General features: G+C 45.7%; 1 protein-coding gene across 1 annotated transcript in view; it reads right to left on the reverse strand.

Annotated features, from left to right (window-relative positions):
* The window catches only part of ITGB5 (integrin subunit beta 5), a 121438-nt gene that overhangs the window by 65242 nt on the left and 37683 nt on the right, over positions 1-18513 (reverse strand). Inside the window, exon 5 of the mRNA XM_049629447.1 lies at positions 12317-12485. Within this exon, the coding sequence (XP_049485404.1) occupies positions 12317-12485 (169 nt within the window). The remainder of the gene's footprint in view (positions 1-12316; positions 12486-18513) is intronic.

An 18513-nucleotide genomic window follows, 5' to 3' on the forward strand; every position in this document is an offset into this window, starting at 1 on the left:
GGAGGTATGACTGTCACCCCGTGTATTCCAGCTGTTCCAGGCAGGCAACACACATGGGTAGGTGACCATACTATGTGACACACAGCCATCCACAGACTGTGGCTGGGAGAACCGTCACCAAGCCCCAAATCTCTGACTCCATCCACATCCCAGAAGGCAGACCTCCTAGTTCTATGGGGACCAACCGGCCTGACCAGGGCTGGGGCCAAAGAACTCTTTCCCAGGGTGGAAAGCTCAGTGGGTGGGGAATTTGTCCTCAGAAAGCAGCAAAGATCTGGGGCTGAGGGAAAAGAGAAAGGGGTGCAGGACCCAAGCCCCAGAATCACAAGAGCACTGTGCCCAGCACAGGCTCAGCACTCAGTGAAAAAGGAGCAAACGAACACACAGACAGAATCAGAGCTGGGTACCAACACCCTCCCTGGCCAGGTTAGAAGTCTTCGATCATGACACTCATGGTACCACCAGCTCCACGTACGCTTTCCAATCTAGCAAACACCTTATTTGAAACCCCCAAATATGGGAAGAGTTAAGAGCTATCGAATCGCTTGCCGTCTGCTAGGAGCTGCAAGAGCAGGAGAGGGGCGAGGCCAGGCAGTCACTGGGGATGGTTCCTGGGACAGCCCCAGGCAGCCAGGCCTGGAAGTCAGCCAGGGGAACCTGGGGCTCTGTGCAACGGTGAAGAGGAGGCCGGAGTCCAAGAAATGGGGAAGCAGGAACAGAGATACTAGACCAGGTCTTCCCAGCTTTGAGAAAATAAATAAAAATTGGCTCCTCCCCAGGGTGAAGACAAACTTGGTTTGTTTACCTCTAACATCTGGCCCAGGACAGCACGGGAACTGGGCAGTAGAGGATGTGGTTTCTCTGTCGTAATCCGGGACTGCAAGGTCTGACAAAGGAGGAAGGTCACTCAAGGGACCAAAAATAGGCTTCCATCTCCCTTGTCCACTTCCAGTCTGTCCCTGGGTCCCTCTTAACAGCTCCCCCACTGTACCTAGACTTTTACGTCATGGCAAGGTGGCTCTGTGGCAAAGCCACTGGGAGCAGGGAAAGCTTTTTTAGGCACCAGGTCAAAGTAAGCTGTGCCTGGCACACAAGTGAGTGTGCATGATAGGGTTCACGGTCATGGCAGCCAAATACAAAGGCGGCTGAGAGGGTACACTGCTGAGAGTAACAGAAAACAAGCTAGAAGGGGCTACTCCAGAACAAACACACCAGGGGCTACTGGGCCCAAAAACTGACTCAGAGGAAATATATAGCACCTGCAGTTTGGAAGGAACCCAGAGGTTATCTTGTCCTCGCTCCTGTCCAGTACATGGAGCTTTCCTCTGGTGCCCCCACTACGTGGGCAGGGGGCCCACACACACAGTCACTGCCCCATCTGGCATCTGGCAGCCTGCTCCACTGCAGAGCAGAGATCTTTGTTAGAGAATTCTTCCTTGCCTTGAACTCAAACCTGCTTCCCTGCAGCTATCCTAGCACCTCCCCACCCCTGAATAGCCAGGGGAGTCTATTCCCCCTTCTATGACGATGTCTGAGGTCACCTATGCTTTTCTCCAGGTATCTCTCTTCCTGGGTAACCTTTAACCATTCCCTCTAAGATATGGCTTCCAAGCCCAGCACCATCCACTTACTCACCCTCTTCCACTCTCTCACAGTCAATGTCCATCTTAAACACAGCCCCCGGGGCCTATGCAGTTCCTGAGATGTGATCTGAGCTCACAGAGGAAAGCAGGGCTGGGACTCTGGTGTTGCATTTGGCAGCTGAATCTTCTGACTAGCTCAAATTAAGCATGTCAGTCCCCAGATCCATTTCATAGTGACCTGCTTACACACAAGGACCACAGCAGGGCATGTGAAGCGATGAGGGTAGCCTCAATGACGCCCGTACGGGAAAGTGCCAGGAAGGGCCTGAAATGCTGGTTCGTGGGAATGTGGAAAAGCTGATGTCCCTGCTCGGCTGCCTTAGGAAACATTGATGGATGCCTGCCTGAATGTGGGCTGGCCTGCTTGTTCAGAGGCGATACTCACAACACTCTTTGGTAAATGGTGTTCAAACCCCAAGGTGGCCTGAAGTCAATACATCATTCCAGGGGCATTTTCAGTGAAGATGGAAGCACTAGCTTTAAATGACTGAGTGTTCTGATCTCAAGGGCAATCTAATTAAAGTGAATGCTCACCCAACATAAAGGTATTAATACAACACATGGGCCTCAGTTGTCACTGAAGAGTCACCAGCCACATGCCCCCTTATCGCTGGAAAAGACCCACCATCTGAAAAAGTGTCTTGCCACAGCAGAACCACTGAATTATGAATGAGAAGGCAGATTATCAGAGTCCCCATTTTACAGATAATAAAGCCACGGTCAAAGATAAGCATGCTTGCTCAAAGGGCTGGGGTCCAACAGAATTCTGACCTTGGGACGGTACAAGTGGTCCCTCTGGAAAATGCTTAGGGCTGCCAGAGCCATGTTATAAGTGCTTCCTGATAAACAGGAAACTCTTAGTTCCAGAGAACACTTGCATATGCAACTGTGTTCTCCTGGGACTGTACCAGTCCTCCTTACCTGGGAAATTGTAATGGTTCCTTAGAGGAGGACTTGCTGTCTTTGGAAGCACACGCCTCCCACTGCTCTGCTCCGGTGTGAACACAACAGTCTGCAGGCACTCTAACGTCAAGGTTAAGAACTCTGGCCTTAGAGCAAGGGGGCTAGGTACAGTTTCCATCTCCGGCTCTGTCATTTCTAGCTGTAACAACCTTGAGAAATTACTCTGCCTTTCTAGGCTTGTTTCTTCATCAAAAGGGGACAATAAAACCACACTCAAAGGATTAAGTAAAATAAGCCCTGTGAAGTACATGGCATAAGGCTGGGCTCTCAGAAAGCACTGAACCAATGGTAATCAATAACATCATCAGCATTGGAAACCAAGAGGCAGGGAGACCAAGGGAGACACTGAAGGAGAAGATGCTGTGATTCAGTCAGCGGCTCCTAAGGTGCCATCTCTGTGCATTCTGCTGTGTGCTCCACTGGTATCTCAGGTTGTTGGACAAGCACCTGTCATCCAATCAGAGTCATGAGCACAGGGACAGGAGCTGTGGCTCATTCATCTATGCATCCCCGCAGCACCTAACACGGTGTCCTGCACGCAGTAAGTACTCCACAGATCTTCAAAAGTAATGACGGAACACCGTATGTTACCCTTTCGGGCAAGCACTCGGGGAGAGAACAAGTTGTGGGGAGGAAATGAAGAAGGAAAAAGGACTGACCTGACCAGCCAGTAGGCAGACCCCACAGCAGATCTGAACACGGGGACCGAGTCTGAATTCGAACATGGCACATAAGGAAAACCGAGGTTAGTTCTGAGATTGGCTTCCTCTACCAGGCTGACATTCAAGTCTATTTCGGGCACTTTATAAAATAATCGTGTTCCCATTAGTTGTTTTTCCTGCTTCCATGCATACTTTTCAAATGAAAAGTTAAAAAAAAAATCTTTTCTGTGGTTAAACACAAGGAGGACAAAAGTGCAGTAATTCTTTCCTTGGGGAAAAGAAATCTTGGCCTGTGAGTCAGGATTTAGACATTTACTTTGAGCCCAAGCCCCAACAACACACAATACAGCATGTCTGATGTGGACTCCATGAAAGAGTCCAGTCTGAATGGAAGAGAAACATTTGGAATGTTGGCATGGCTGAACCACATGAGGTTCTTATTTTTGCAGGAAAAATTATTAGTAGTCAAGTATCAAATATCATTGATTGTCAAATATCAGTAACTTCATGTGGCTCCCTCTAATGTTTACAAACCGGTTGTTTATAACCTTCCGGTGGATCTACAAGCTCAAATCAAACCCCTATAAGCTCAAATCAGAAGCCATAGGGACTTTTCCCCATCTTTCTTTAGCTTTCCCCACCATACCTGCCAGTATACACTGACTAGGCTGAGTTGGAAAGTCCTGCCAGCTAATGGCATCTGGTTCTCTTCAGTGGATGTCCACGTAGCACTGTAAATGCCATGGAGGCAGCCTGGTACAACAGGCGGGTGAACGGGCTTGGAGCCAGGTGACCTGTGGGTTCCTGAACTCAGAAGCATAAAGGAATCTGTGAGAACAAAGCATCTGTTTATTCACCAAATGTTTAAAGAGGGCCTGTTATGTGCCAGGCAATGTGCTGGGTGCCAGGGAAATACAGCAGTGAGAAAAGAGATGGGGTCCCTGCCTTCAGGGGGCTTACTGTCTCAGAGAGGAGGTAGACATCACTCAAGGAGTGGCCCAAATAAAAACAAAATGGCTACTGAAGTAGTTGTGACCAAGGGCTTTGTGCTCTGACCTCATCAGAAGGCTCAATCAGGGAAGTCTTCCCTGACACATAGACAAGTAGAGGTCCAAAACAGAAGTAGGCAGAGACTACACATTCCAAGAAAGCAGGTTTGGGGATACGAAGGAAGGAAGGAGGAAGAGAAGTAAAGATTTTTAGGGCAGTAAAACTGTTCCGTAGGATAGAACAGTAGTGGATACATGTCATTGTACATTTGTCCAAACCCACAGAACATGCAATACCAAGAGTGAACCCAGAAGTTAACTATGGACTCTGGCTGACAATGATGTTCATGGACTATAATAAATATACCACTCTGGTGAGGGATGTTGATGGTGGGGGGGCCATGGGGCTGGAATGGGGGGGTTCAGGGACAGGAATTATATGAAACACTGTACTTTATGCTCTATTTTGCTGTGAACCTAAATCTGCTCTGAAATGAAATAAAGTTTATTAATAAAAAAGGAAAAGAAAGAAAGAAAGAAAGAAAGAAAGAAAGAAAGAAAGAAAGAAAGAAGCAGGAATATAGGGGAGGAGTATTCCAAAGAGAGGAAATAGCATGTGCAAAGGGCTCCATAGTCAGAGTAACTGATTCAAGGTCATTTGGCTGGAATGCAGAGGCCAGGGGTGAGAGGTTTGGGGAGAGAGCAGTTCCAGAAGAGCCTGAGAATAAATCTTTGTCTCTTTGCCTCTTTGCCAAATGGACATATAAAGCACAGAGGAGCCCATCGCTTGAAATCAAAACTGACATTCTAACCAGATTTGGAAATATTGCCTCAGTCATCGAAGGGGCCTTCTAACCTTTCTGCAGGGTGTTTCTTTCCTGCCATATCATTAGTCAAGTGAGCCAAGGGGTGTAAAACACCCTCAACACAGGGAACACAGGCTTATGCTGGAGGACCAAGAGACAAAAACTCTCATCCGTGCCCTGGTGACAGTTCTGAATTGTAACTCAGTCAGTTCCCATCCCTTGTGTCAATAAGCAGCTGTCAGCAGGGTAGTAATACCCAAACACAGTTCATGGGCACGAGGCAGAACAAGGAAACGTCACTTCAGGGCCGGACACAGTCAAGTGATTAAAAAATGCACATTAAGCCACAAACATCTGCAAAATAGAAAGCCAAGAGAAACTTTCACCACCTCTGGCAAAAAAGCTGCATGGGCATGGGCAGAAGACGTGCATACCTGCACACATGGCCCCTAAAGCTTCACTGGGCCACAGGAAGTTCAATACTTTCATGGTGTTTCACCAAGACACTGAGCCGGAGGAAGAGCAAGCAGGTTGGGGCTGGAACAAGCCCCCCAAACTTGGTGCAATCCGCTAGCAGAAGCAGTGCACGCATGCTGACAGATAACCCAGATGGTGAGAAAACAGAACACGTTAGGGACTCCTTTTCAGGTGACATGAAGTGTCAGGGATGGCTGCCTTCTTCAAGGAATTCCATACATTTCTCAACTCATGCTTGGAAAAACAATGCAAGTCTGAGGTCTAAAAGAAATCAGGCGGGGTGCCTGGGTAGCTCAGTCAGTTAAGGTTAAGCGTCTGACTCTTGATTACAACTCAGGTCATGATCTCAACAGTTCCTGACTGAGCCCCATGTCAGGCTCTGCGCTGACAGTGTGGAGCCTGCTTGGAATTCTCTCTCTCTCTCCCTCTCTCTCTCTCCCTCCTCTGCTCATCCTCTCTCTCTCAAAATGAATAAACTTGAAAAAAAAAAGTTCCTAATAAATACATAAATAAATAAACAAAAGAAATCAGGCAACAAGTAAAAACAAAAACAAACAAAAAAACCTCAAATTAACTCTGTGGGAGGCTGGGACAGGGGAGGGGGCAGAGTAGAAACTTCTAGCAGTGCCTGATTCCAGGGATGGGGAATTTTCCAACCTCTATAGGTACCTGTGGCAGCCCCTCCCTGGCCTGAGGCTCAAGACTGAACAGGGAGTGACCAAAAAGGCAAAATCAAGGGCTCTGAGCAAAAGGGGAGGAGTCCTTTATGAAAAATAGCACCGACCAGCCCAATGGAGGGCATCCTAGAGATCTCCCTTCCATTCCCACCTCCTTGCATTTTCCAGATGCTCTGCGGCCCAGAGAGGTCAGCTGGCCTCCACAGAGTCAGTTAGCAGCAGGCTTAGCTTGATTAGGACAACATGACTCTAAGTTGAGCTTCCCTGCTCTGCAGGGTACTGTCACTACTTCCCAAAGCACCAGGTACCAGGTAACAGAGCATGGGCCTCAGAATCAATCAGATCTGGTTCAAATTATGGCTCTACTCCTTATTAACAGTAAGTTTCATGAATCCTTGTCCTACTCCGTTTCCTTCTCCATAAGCAGGGGACAGCCCCCACTGCCAATACACTGAGGGGCTGTTGTGAGCATCAGAGATAATGTATGTAAAACATCTGGAGCATGGATGAGGGGTGAGCAAGGGCAGCAATTATTCTGTTTCTAGAGGTCCACAGAATTTGCATTCCTACAGAAAGTCTTGCCAGGGTAAAGCTGTCCCCCCAGCAATTCTGCAGCCGGGTCTCCATTTTAGATCAGAATGCTCACACCAGCGAAGGAATAAAGGACTCAGATCATGCTGCAGACTTTTTACTCAGCATGTAAACTTCCTTTGTTTGCTTTGAGACTCACTCATCCACCTATTTCTGAGAGGATATACAATGGTTTAAAAATCTAACATACAATACAAAATTAGAGAATCAAGGTTCAAACAGGAAGTCTGCCTGAAGGATGTGGAGGTTCTAGATGCTGAAACAAAAAGGGGAACGTACTGGGTGGCAAAGATCTTATTTTCTTGTCTAACTGTTGAAAGCAGCCCATAGAACCCTGTGCGGCCAGGATGCACCCAGCCAAGCTCAAACTGGCAGGTCGCTTCTTTAAGCACGAACAACAGCAAAGTGGTGACTGGCAACCTGGAAGGCAGAAGACCTCGGCCACCCCTCCCCTGTCACCCGAGGCCAGGGACAGGCCCAGTTTAGGGAGAGCAGGAAAGCAGTCCTTGTTCCAGTCTGAACCACTCATCACATTTTTATCCACACAATTTCAGAATAAACAACTTACAGTCAACTTCTAGAAAGTTCTGGAAGAACAAGAAAAGTAGTAAAGGGAAATTATTATTTTGACCAAGGAAGGTTCAAGAATAGATTTCTAGGTAAGGATAAGAAATTAAGAGCAGGAGCATTCCCTCATCTGGCCTAGCCAGATACAATGTGTTGCGGAAAAAATGCCTGCATTGATGACAGAGGTGTCCCTTAGCTGTGGACACTGTTAAATGACCTCTCACAGCAATGTGCCCTGAGCGGGATAAAGACTTCCTCCCACTCGTAGAATCAGGGTCCTTGTCCTAAATGGAATCCTACATAGAAACAGTTTCCTTCTTTTTGCAAAGAACAGCTTTCTAAGAAATATAAAGTGGGCCACAGAGGTGGGATTTAGGGCCAGTCATATGAACATACTCCTAAATCACACAAGTTGATAACTAACAGTCTATCCCAGGAAAACCAGAGCAAGAAGGAAACCAGAACAAAGAGCCCCCTGTGAGCTGCGACACAGGCCTGCTTATCATCTCCAAGGGCTCAGGGTCGCTCCCTTCAGGGGAGGTAGGAGCACGGGGAGAGGTTGGGGGGGTGGGGGGGCACACGCGCTGCCCAGCCAGCTCCAGCCTTCCTGATACCACTCTCCAGCCAGAGCTCACAGGCCTGTGGGCTCTGTCACAGTCAGTTTGCAGGATTCAGTGGAAGCACCTTTAATCTGCCCAAATCAGGAGGCAGCAGAAAACTCAGTAAACAAAGTAAGAAATGCTTAGGACTCTTAAAAAAACAACTCTCAAAATCTAATTATTATTACAAGTCTAAATATCATTGAAATAAATGGTATCTGGGATTTACTTCAAATAATGGGAGAGAGTGGTTAGGCACACAAATCAGATCGTCTAGGAGTTGGTAACTGGCAAAGATGGACAACAGGTACGTGGGTTTAATTTCACTGTTCTACTTCCATATGTTTGAGCTGTTTCATTATAAGTAAAAAAAAAAAAAAAAAAAAAAAAAAAAAACAGGGGCACTGGGGTGGCTCAGTTGGTGAGGCATCCAACTCTTGATTTTGGCTTAGGTCATGATCTCAAGGTTTGTGAGACTGAGCCCCACGTTGGGCTCTGCACTGACAGTGCGGAGCCTGCTTGGGATTCTCTCTCTGCCCCTTCCATACTCAAGTGCTCTCTCTTGCTCTCTCTCTCTCTCTAATTAAAAAAAAAAAAAAAAAGTAAAAACATCATACCAAATCATTGTGAAAATGTAGGTAAATATAAAATTAAAAAAAAAACCAGAGAAAACAAAAACCACACATAATCCTATCACCAGAGACAACCACTGTTAACACTTCAGTCTATATACTTCCAATCTTTTCCACATTCTTCTCTCTTTTGTTTGTCAAGTAGGATCATATGTTTATGCTGTTTTATTACTTGCTTTCCCTTCCTCTCTTACTTTATCAAGAATTATTCAAATCCTTGGGAATGCAAGCTGGGGCAGCCACTCTGGAAAACAGTACAGAGGTTCCTCAAAAAACTAAAAATAGAACTACCCTACCACCCAGCAATTGCACTACTAGGCATTTATCCATGGGATACAGGGGTGCTATTTCTAAGGAACACATGCACCCCAACGTTTATAGCAGCACTATCAACAATAGCCAAAGTATGGAAAGAGCCCAAATGTCCATCGATGGATGAATGGATAAAGAAGATGTGGTATATATGTGCAATGGAGTATTACTCGGCAATCAGAAAGAATAAAATCTTGCCATTTGCAACTACGTGGATGGATCTGGAGGGTATTATGCTAAGTGAAATTAGTCAGAGAAAGACAAATATCATATGACTTCACTCATATGAGGACTTTAAGAGACAAAACAGATGAACATAAGGGAAGGGAAGCAAAAATAATATAAAAACAGGGAGGGGGACAAAACAGAAGAGACTCATAAATATGGAAAACAAACAGAGGGTTACTGGAGGGGTTGGGGGGGATGGGCTAAATGGGTAAGGGGCATTAAGGCATCTACTCCTGCAATCATTGTTACACTATATGCTAAGTAATTTGGATGTAAATTTAAAAAAATAAAATTAAAAAAATAAAAAAAAAAAAGAATTATTCAGATCTTTAAATGTCCTTTAAGGGTATGATTGCTACATGGTCTTTTATCAAAAGGTAAGCCAAAATCTACTTCCAATATATGGCTTCTATAAGTAAGGGTGTGGTGAACTAGGAAAGATGACATTTGTTATAAATAGGTGATTCCAAGTAAGAAAAAACTGCATGAAATGTCCCCAAGCAGAAACTGACAGTACACATGAAAAGAAATACTAAGAGAGCCACTGCTGGCTCATAGACTACATAATTCCCAGCAGTTAGGAACCTTCCAGGTACTCGCCATTGCAAAGGCCATGGTGGGAAGAAGAGGAAAATGTCAACACCTAAAACTGAAATACGCTCATAAAGTGAGCAATAATTCACACAGTACATTCACACAGTGGTTTAAGAAATCTGCCAGCATCTCTGAAATGCTGGAGTGTTGATATACTGAGTTTTCAAAGGGAAGAAGATTTGCATGGGCTTGGGGTGGTATGGGAAGGTTCTGTAAACACAAGAGTAGATCCTGCGGCTTCTCGGAGACCACTGTGCCTCAGGCATTCAACCGTGGCCTTTCCGATCACTCTATCAGAATTAACATAACTGGACATGGCTTTGTTTTGTCACTGAGTTCTTTCCCTCAAGCCCTAAGGATGATTTCCTTCCCCATAAAAAGAAAATCCACAAAATCCTCGAGCTGGGGAGATAGATGAGAGGGATCCTGTTTTCCCTGCACTATTTGTCCCTGCCAAGAAGGAGATTCGACAGAATATCTGCGAAGACAACGCCTCATATGATCAATGTCTGAATGCCAGTCAAAAATGTAATTTTTCTTTCTGAAGCAAATCCATAAATGGCCTATATTGTGACACACTGTAAAGACTGAGAGCTGAACACATTCCAGCCATGTTCCGTCTGGCTTTCCTGGGCTGCTACAAACCACCAGAGGCCTCTGAACCAAACTGTTTAGCTCTGGCCCAGCAGCCAGGAAGGGAGGCGCAGCCACCGCAAGGCCATCTCCTCTAGGGGTGGCCCCGAGAACACAGTCAATGACGACAGAGCTGCAGGGGGACCAAGAAGGGAACCGCAGACGACTACGCTTTCTTCCCATTTTTTCCTTCCCCTTATCCCTCCCTGTCTACCATTTCAGTTTTTTATTTCAGAAAGGACAACTGTGGCTCTCTTATCACCAGGTCAAGGATGGAGTGGAGAAAAAGTGGGTCTGTGACACACTGGACACGTGCTGAGGTCAGAAACTATGTAAGTGGTTAATTAAGTGCTTACCACTTGGTAAACGAACAGCAGCCTCTCCAAACTGAGTTTTAGCCCCTCCCCCAAACATGGGGGTCCCAGCGATTGCCCTACTGCTGAGCCACCGAAATTTTCAAGAGGGCATGCTCAGTGATGAGCACTCTGAAAAAATTGTGAAAGTATGTGTTGGAATGGCAAATTCAAGAGTGATATTTTTTAAAAATCTTGCTGTTATTGAGTTGTTTTGATAGTAGAAAACTAGTTTAGGAATAAGTTATTACCTAACAAGTGTCAGGGCGGATGTGGAGAAAAAGGAACTCTCATGCACTGTTGGTGAGAATAGAAATTGGTAGAGCCACTGGAAAATCATATATATAAAAGTGAAAAATATAAATACCATATCATCCAGTAATTCTACTACTGTATTGACCAAAGAAAATGAAAACACTTGAAAAGATCTATGTGTTCTATGTTTAATGCAGCATTATTTACAGTGCCAAGATATGGGGACACCCCAAGTGTCCACTGAGAGATGAATGGATAAAGAGGAAATGGTGTGTGCACACACACATACACATATAATGGAATATTATTCAGCTACAAAAAAAGAATGATATCTTGACATTTGCAACAACATGGATGGGCCTCGAGGGTATAACGCTAAATGAAAGAAGTCGGACAGAGAAAGACACATACCATATGATGTCACTTACATGTGGAATTTAAAAAACAAATCAAATGAACAAACAAATAAACAAAAAGCAGAAATAGACCCAGAGAACAAGCTGATGATTGCCAGAGAGGAGGGCAGTGGGAGAATGGGCCAAATGAGTGAAGGGTCGTGGGAGGTATGGGCTTCCAGTTCTGGGAAGAATAATGTACGGAGATCAAAGGCACAGCATAGGGAATGTAGTCAGTGGTATTATAACACATACTATGATGACAGAGGGTAGCTACTCTTGTGATGAACACAGCATAATACATATGTTTATCAAATCACTATGTTGTACACCTGAAATTAATGCACCATGTGTCAACTATACTTCAATTAAAACAAAAAGCTATCACCAACGTTCCATTTATCTATTTCACTGGGACTGGAACCTCTCAGAGCATGGGTTCATTTCTGACCTAGGTCTGTGTCCTCCCTCTGGATTCATACAGCACAGAAAAGCTGGAGAAAAACAAATAGAAATGCAACCTGAGATGACATGCAGTTCTCTTTTTCAGCCAGATTCGCTAATCCAGCAATCTTTAAGGTTGGCCAAAACTGGGCCAGAAGGCTCAACAGGCCTCATGCATAGGGCTTGAACTTTACCTTTTCCCACCAAAAGAAGCAAGAGTCTAATGCATAAATGCAGAACAGCTGTCTTCTGGCAAAGACAGCGTCCCGTCACACACACATGGCCACACCCTGAAACAGAGACATACACCCGCCCCGACCCATCACTGAGCTCCAGCTGACTTTACTGCTGTAGGTTTCCCCAAAGGTCCCTGAGCTCACCCTCGGATGTAAGAATGGACACGAACCACAGGCTGGGGTGGCTCAAAATCTGCCATCTCCTACCGTCAGGGCCAACGCCCGCCCACATGTAAAGATGAAACAGAAAGAAAAGTTACCTTGCAGACAGCCGCCTGGAGTATTGCATCAAAGCCTCCTTCGGGAGCATCACGGTTCCGGGACACCCTCTGTTTCCGAACCTCCTCATTGAAGCTGTCAACTCTGTCTGTAAGGGGCAGCAGATGGCGGAACCCAAAGGATGGGACGCAGTTTGGGAATAATTTGTAACTAGAGAGAAAGAAGAGAAGAGTCACTTTCCATCACTGTAGGTAAATCTTAAGCAACCAAGTACTCTGTGTGTTCACTGAGTGCCTTGAGCAGCAGTAATGAATATTTACCCAGCACCTACTGTGTGCCCTTGGGACACACAAAGAGAGAGACAACATGGTTCTTACTCTACAAAGGCCAAGCCCTACACCACAGGCAAGTCAGCATATCCAGGTTGTATGTGAATGGAATGGACAAATGGTTCAAAAAAAGGAGATAATAGCAGACTACTGTTGTCAGAGGAATACGTCACAGAGATGCCCTGCCATGGGCCTTGAAAGATGGGAGGGACCAGCGGCATGGGCACCATGGCCTGGGCAGCACAGCAGGGAAGGATCTTTTGGGCTAAGAAAGGTGGGCAGTGTCGAGTGAGAGCAGCCTGAACAGAGGTACTGTATGAAAGCAGCTTCCCACATCAACTCTGCTGCTGCCATGTGTTAAAAGATCACATAGAATCCCTTTGAGTGAACCCACTCAGAGACGCGCAGGACATCCTGGCACATGAGCAAAAGCTAGTGGAACAGGAATGAAGACATTCTATCTGCTACTTCATTCATTTATAAATATTGTGATGATAAGCCACCAGCTCTCCTAAATGCAACAGAGATCACTCAGAAGCTAACTGTCCTCAGATGGAAAATTAGATGTGGCAATTTGGGAAGAGGCAAGTATTGCATCTCAATAGTAAGTTAATGCCACATCTTTCTCCTGCAATACTGGGCGATTTCATCTTCAGTCTGCAGTAGAGATCCTGAGTGGTTCCATCCCTGGAGGAAATTAGATTCCAATTACAGATCTAGGAGTCTCAGCTTGACATGCAGTCGCTGACACAGGAAGAGAGGCCTTCCATTGTTTCACCAGTGGATTCTCGAGGGGAGAGGGAAGAGGGTCCTGGCCAGAGAGAAGCACACATGCAAGAGCCCCGTGGCAGGAGAGAACACAGGGAGCCCAAGAACAAGGAAGGCCAGTGAAGCTGCAGCGGGGGCAGACAAGGTGAGGATGGGCCAAGGGGAGGCTGAGAAGGCAGACTGAAAGAGACTGTGCAAGTTTGTGGCCACGTTAAGAAAGCCTCTCTTTTAGAACAAAAGATGGAAAAAAAAAAAAAAAACAACAACAACACTAACAGAGAGGCATGGGCGGGGGTGGGGTGGTTATAATCCAACTTAAGCCATGTGCATGGAGAGGGAAACAGGCTTAGCAACTACTAGGGAATCCTGCCTAACTGCAGCCAAGAAGCAGCAGCCAGGGCAGGTCTGGACAGGTTCCCTTCCTCCAAACAAGAGGCAAACTTTGGCTTTCTAAGAGGCCATTCCACTCTCCTTCAGGACCTACAGTGCCTGCTCCATCCACCAGTCACCGCAGCAAACCGGCTCTGGACAGAGTCAACCCCACTGCCATTCTGGCCACGACTCTCTCTGGATGGGGGCGGGAGCTACAGGCTTCATCCATCTGCCTTCCCTTGGCTTCACTCTCTCCTTCTTCCTCAGACTTCACTTGTACCTTGTGCTTGGACAGGACAGACTTTTCTATATATGATCTGGACCATCAAATTTTTTATTCCCATCTCATTTTTCCATGAAGAGAAGGTCACGGAAATTATATTCCCGGAGAGAAGAAGGAAATGAGCTGAGGTCCTATTGGTAGTTATTTGACAAATGGACAGTGCAGGAGGAAGCAAACACACAAATTTTCCCTTCCTTCAAGCCGCTCCTCCTCTCTGTGTGGTTCTGGTCTACTATGCAGGACTTAGGGAATGTGATTGTAGTCACAGTTGACCGAGTGGGTTGAGGAGAGAAAGGAGAGGAAAAGAATGATAACTGCTGTTCAGTGAGAAAGCCAGGGAAGCTGTGAAAAGCTCACCAAAATTAGTTTGGCATTTTTTTACCTTTCCCCTTTTATTCGTGCTAACAACATTAAGTAGATATATTTTTACTTGGAGAATTACTATTAAATAATCAGGAAATAGAAAATGTGTTTGCCAGAGAGAAGCCTTCATGGCAGAGAATTTACTACAACCAAATCAGTCATCTCTTCGAGGAAAACAGCTTTGTCACACAGATCCTGCCGCATGTCCCATAGTCACTAAAATACGATGTCCCCTGTGACTATTTAATTTAACCTCTGGCAGAACTGAGTGAACTGAAGGTCTGGGCACTTGGGGGTCTAACTCCAGGAAATGCTCCAACCCCCACCCTGTGTCTGTCTGTAGAGCCCTGTTTGGGGCCATGTATAGGGAGTTATTCCATCAAGGATTATAACCAAGAAGGTAAGTAAAATATATATGCTTAAGTTGCTTGGGGGAGCATGTACGTATGAAAAGTGATTCCAATTTGAAGACGCTAGACCCAGGCAAATCCAGAAAACAATCTATGGCTTCAGGACAATATTGTGGGACAAGCTGACTGGAAACAGCTCCGTCTTAGTCTAAATACAGAACTGCCAGATAACATATAATTTTTCAAAATGCTCATATGTAAATGTTAATATGGAAGCTTAGCAGGGAAATCCCAGCTGCCAGAGATGAAGGAAAAAAAAAAAAACATTCAACAAATGAGTACAGTTACGAGATGAGGTGGGCCTGGAGTAAGAGCTCATGCCAAAGAGCTCCCGGATGTGCCAGGACCCGACAGAGGTCCTAAGGGTTGGGGGCATGATTCTAACGGGGACGGATGAAGCACTGGAACAGGGCTCTCTTCATAAAGCTAAGCTCTACAAAGAGCTGCCCTGTCACCAAAATGAAAGACACAAATTCCAGCCACTAGCCTGGGAAAGAAGCAAGGAAGAGCCATTCTGGGCCGAGAGCAAGATGAATCACCCATAAAAATTGTTAACTCCAGGCTCGAGCAAGTCAGGATTCACTACTTTATGGTGAAGGAACCCCCAAAGGAACAATAAACAGGAAAACTAGTCCCATCGAAACCCGGAGGATCCAGGCAAACACATAACTGCCCTACAAGGATGGGGCTGTGATCCTCACCCAGAAAACCACCTCGGATGAAGAGGAGCTTATGACAAACTTATGGATCCCGTGAGAAACAAACCACCATGAAGGAATGTCCACAAATGCAACAAACTGAATGATGTGCCGTTCAAGAAACAGAGATAACAGAATGATTTGAAGCACTGTAAACGCAAGGATATTTAAAACATTAAAGGAGAGGAAAGAATACATACCAAAAGTCAGAACAGGATATTATTAGAAGAAAAAAAACAAGGCTGTGAAAACAAAACAATATAAAAAACAGAAGTTTGGAAAAAGAACCAAATAAAAACTATAGTCAGTGAAATTCAAATATGAAACTTCAGTGTATGGACTAACCAACTAAAAACCAAAATGGTAAACTAGAAGAAATTTCTTACTAGGGAAATTAGCGTTAGAAAATGAAGAGGAGAGGAGCCCCTCAGTGGCTCAGTCAGTTAAGTGTCTGACTCTTGATCTTGGCTCAGGTCATGATCTTACGGGTCATGGGTTCAAGCCCCAGGTCGGGCTCAGCACCGACAGTGCAGAGTCTGCTTGCCTGCTTGGGATCCTCTCTCCCCCACTCTTTCTCTTCCCCAACTCGTGTGCACGTGTGCATATTCTCTCAGAAATAAATAATAAACATCTTTTTAAAAAAGAAAGAAAATTAAGAAGATAGAGGAATCAAAGAGAAAATGTCTGAGAATTTTCAAGGATAAAGACGTATTCTCCGATTAAACAAGCAGACCAGATTCTGAGCAATGTAAATAAAAGCAAATTCAATCTAGACACATTCAAATGTGTATCATTATAGAATATGAAAAGCACAGGAAAATATTAAAAGCCACCAGAGAGAAGGAAAACCATTAGATGGACAGCCACCTTCTCATCAGCCACAGGACATGCCAGAAGACAATGAAATAACACCATCAAGGTGATGAAGGAATACTATGACCCTTGGAAGAAACACAGGGAGGGTAAGGGAAAACATAAATGATGAAGGATGAACTATGTCAGTTTACTTGCCCAGATTTTTGCATGTGCATTTCCATTTTTGTTGTGTGGTGAGAACATTTAAGATCTACTCACTCTCTTCCAAGTATACAAGTGTATGTTCCAAGTATAATATCGTTAACTAGCATCACCGTGCCATACGCCACATCCCCAGGACATACTCATCTTATAACTGGAAGTCTGTACCTTTTGACCAACATCTCCATGTTCCCCCCACCTCCCAGCAATTACCAGTCTACTCTGTTTCCGTGAGTTTGGCTTTGTTAGGTCCCACCTAAATGAGACATGACATGTATTTCAACAACAGCCTGATACCTCGAGCAAAAGGAAATGTCTTCAGGGCCGGGGATAACAGGCTGCATTAATCCTTCAAATCCTCTATCAGTAAATCCCACATGACTTTTCCCAGTGACACTCTTCCTGTTACTCAAAATAGCAAGTAAACAGATCTTTAATCTGGTGATTAAATGATACTGTGCCTTTTTTCCGATTATGGCAGCCCTGTTACTACTCCTTACTCCAGTCCTGGCATTTCTAGCACATTCTAAGATAGGAAGGGATGAATCTAGGATTTTGATCCTTTGGCAAAAACGTCTGGAGCAGGAGGAGGGACAAACCTCAGGAAAGCCCCATGAAAAACTAGCTCTCTTTTCTCTGAGGTGTCCTACATAGGTGATTAAGTCACTCCTGACTCTATCTTCCCAAAACTTCCTGGGGGCTCTTGCTGTTCCCACTCCCTCAGGGGAGAAAAATCCAACGGATTTTTCCATCGGAGCTTGAGGAGAACCCCATGACTCTCTTCTGCGCACTAGCTGAAGGAAAAGAATAGACGAGGATCGCAGGCAGTGTGCACCGGGCCAGGGATGAAAGGCAGACAAGGGAGGCGGGCCAGCTGTGCGACATGAAGAGTGGTAAGGACAGCAGCGGCCGAGCATGTGGTACAAGCCCAGCTCCAATACACCTGCCCGCTGTTCTAGAAAACCTGGAAATCCTGGCTATTCTTGGTCAAATCTTCTAACAAAGCACACACAGGCTGAATCAGGTATAGGGACAGCCACCGTTCGCTGTTCTCCCCAGGAACAGCGGGAATCTCTGGGACCCAGGACACCACATGCATTCCACTGCCTGGCCGTGCGGAGATAAACCTCAGCCTGCTCACTGAGCCAGAATGACTCCCCGATGCGGTGCCCAGCTTACAGAAGAGAGATTTGCATGACTCAGCCCTGCTGTTTCCTTCAGAACTCCCGTTCTTCACTAGATTTCCTACCTTGCGAGTCTTTCAGGGTGCCTGTGCTCACTGAGAAGACTTTTAAGTCTACAATTGGTTCTGCCTTCCAGGCCTTCAAGAGGGACTCTGGATAAATTGTGTGTGATAACCCTGAATATCTGAATGCTGAGTCTCCAGAGATAGTCCCCTCCATCCTCTCTGGGCTGCCAATCTAGCACATCTTACAGTGAGTGGATGGTCCTGGGGAAGTGACCGTGGAGATACACCCTGTCTGTCCAGAAACAGGGCCCAATCAGAAGGCAGAGGTGAAAAGAAGCAGACAGAATCGCTCTTAGGGATGAATTGAAAAAGGCTTTGGTTAAGCTGCTGTTGTACCTGGTAAGAAGCAAAACTCCAACAACAGGTCACAGCACTGAGACTCAGCTGAAAAGGCCTTGGAGACGGGACCAAAGTAATAATAATGCCAGAGGCCACCTGTGGCCAGGAGGAAGCTAAACCCAGCAAATGATGACACCTAGGCCTCTTCACAGTTAAGGACTTTAGAATTGCTTTTGTATTTAAACCTTTTTCTTATCTTATCTATTGTCTTCCCCACCATTGTGTCAGTTCCCAACCCCTGGGGAACACCTAAGGGAGCTTCTAGGAGATTTACAGAAAATTAGGAAAGATTCCGGAAAACATACATTACCAGCATAAACACCACTGCATCCTGACCACCCAGCCCAACCCAGGCCTGGGAGCTGTTGAGGTTGTGGAAGATTAGCTGGGGAGCTGGGCAGGCTCAGGGG

Source organism: Panthera uncia, chromosome C2 (assembly GCF_023721935.1).
Source record: "Panthera uncia isolate 11264 chromosome C2, Puncia_PCG_1.0, whole genome shotgun sequence".
Classification (NCBI taxonomy): Eukaryota; Metazoa; Chordata; class Mammalia; order Carnivora; family Felidae; genus Panthera; species Panthera uncia.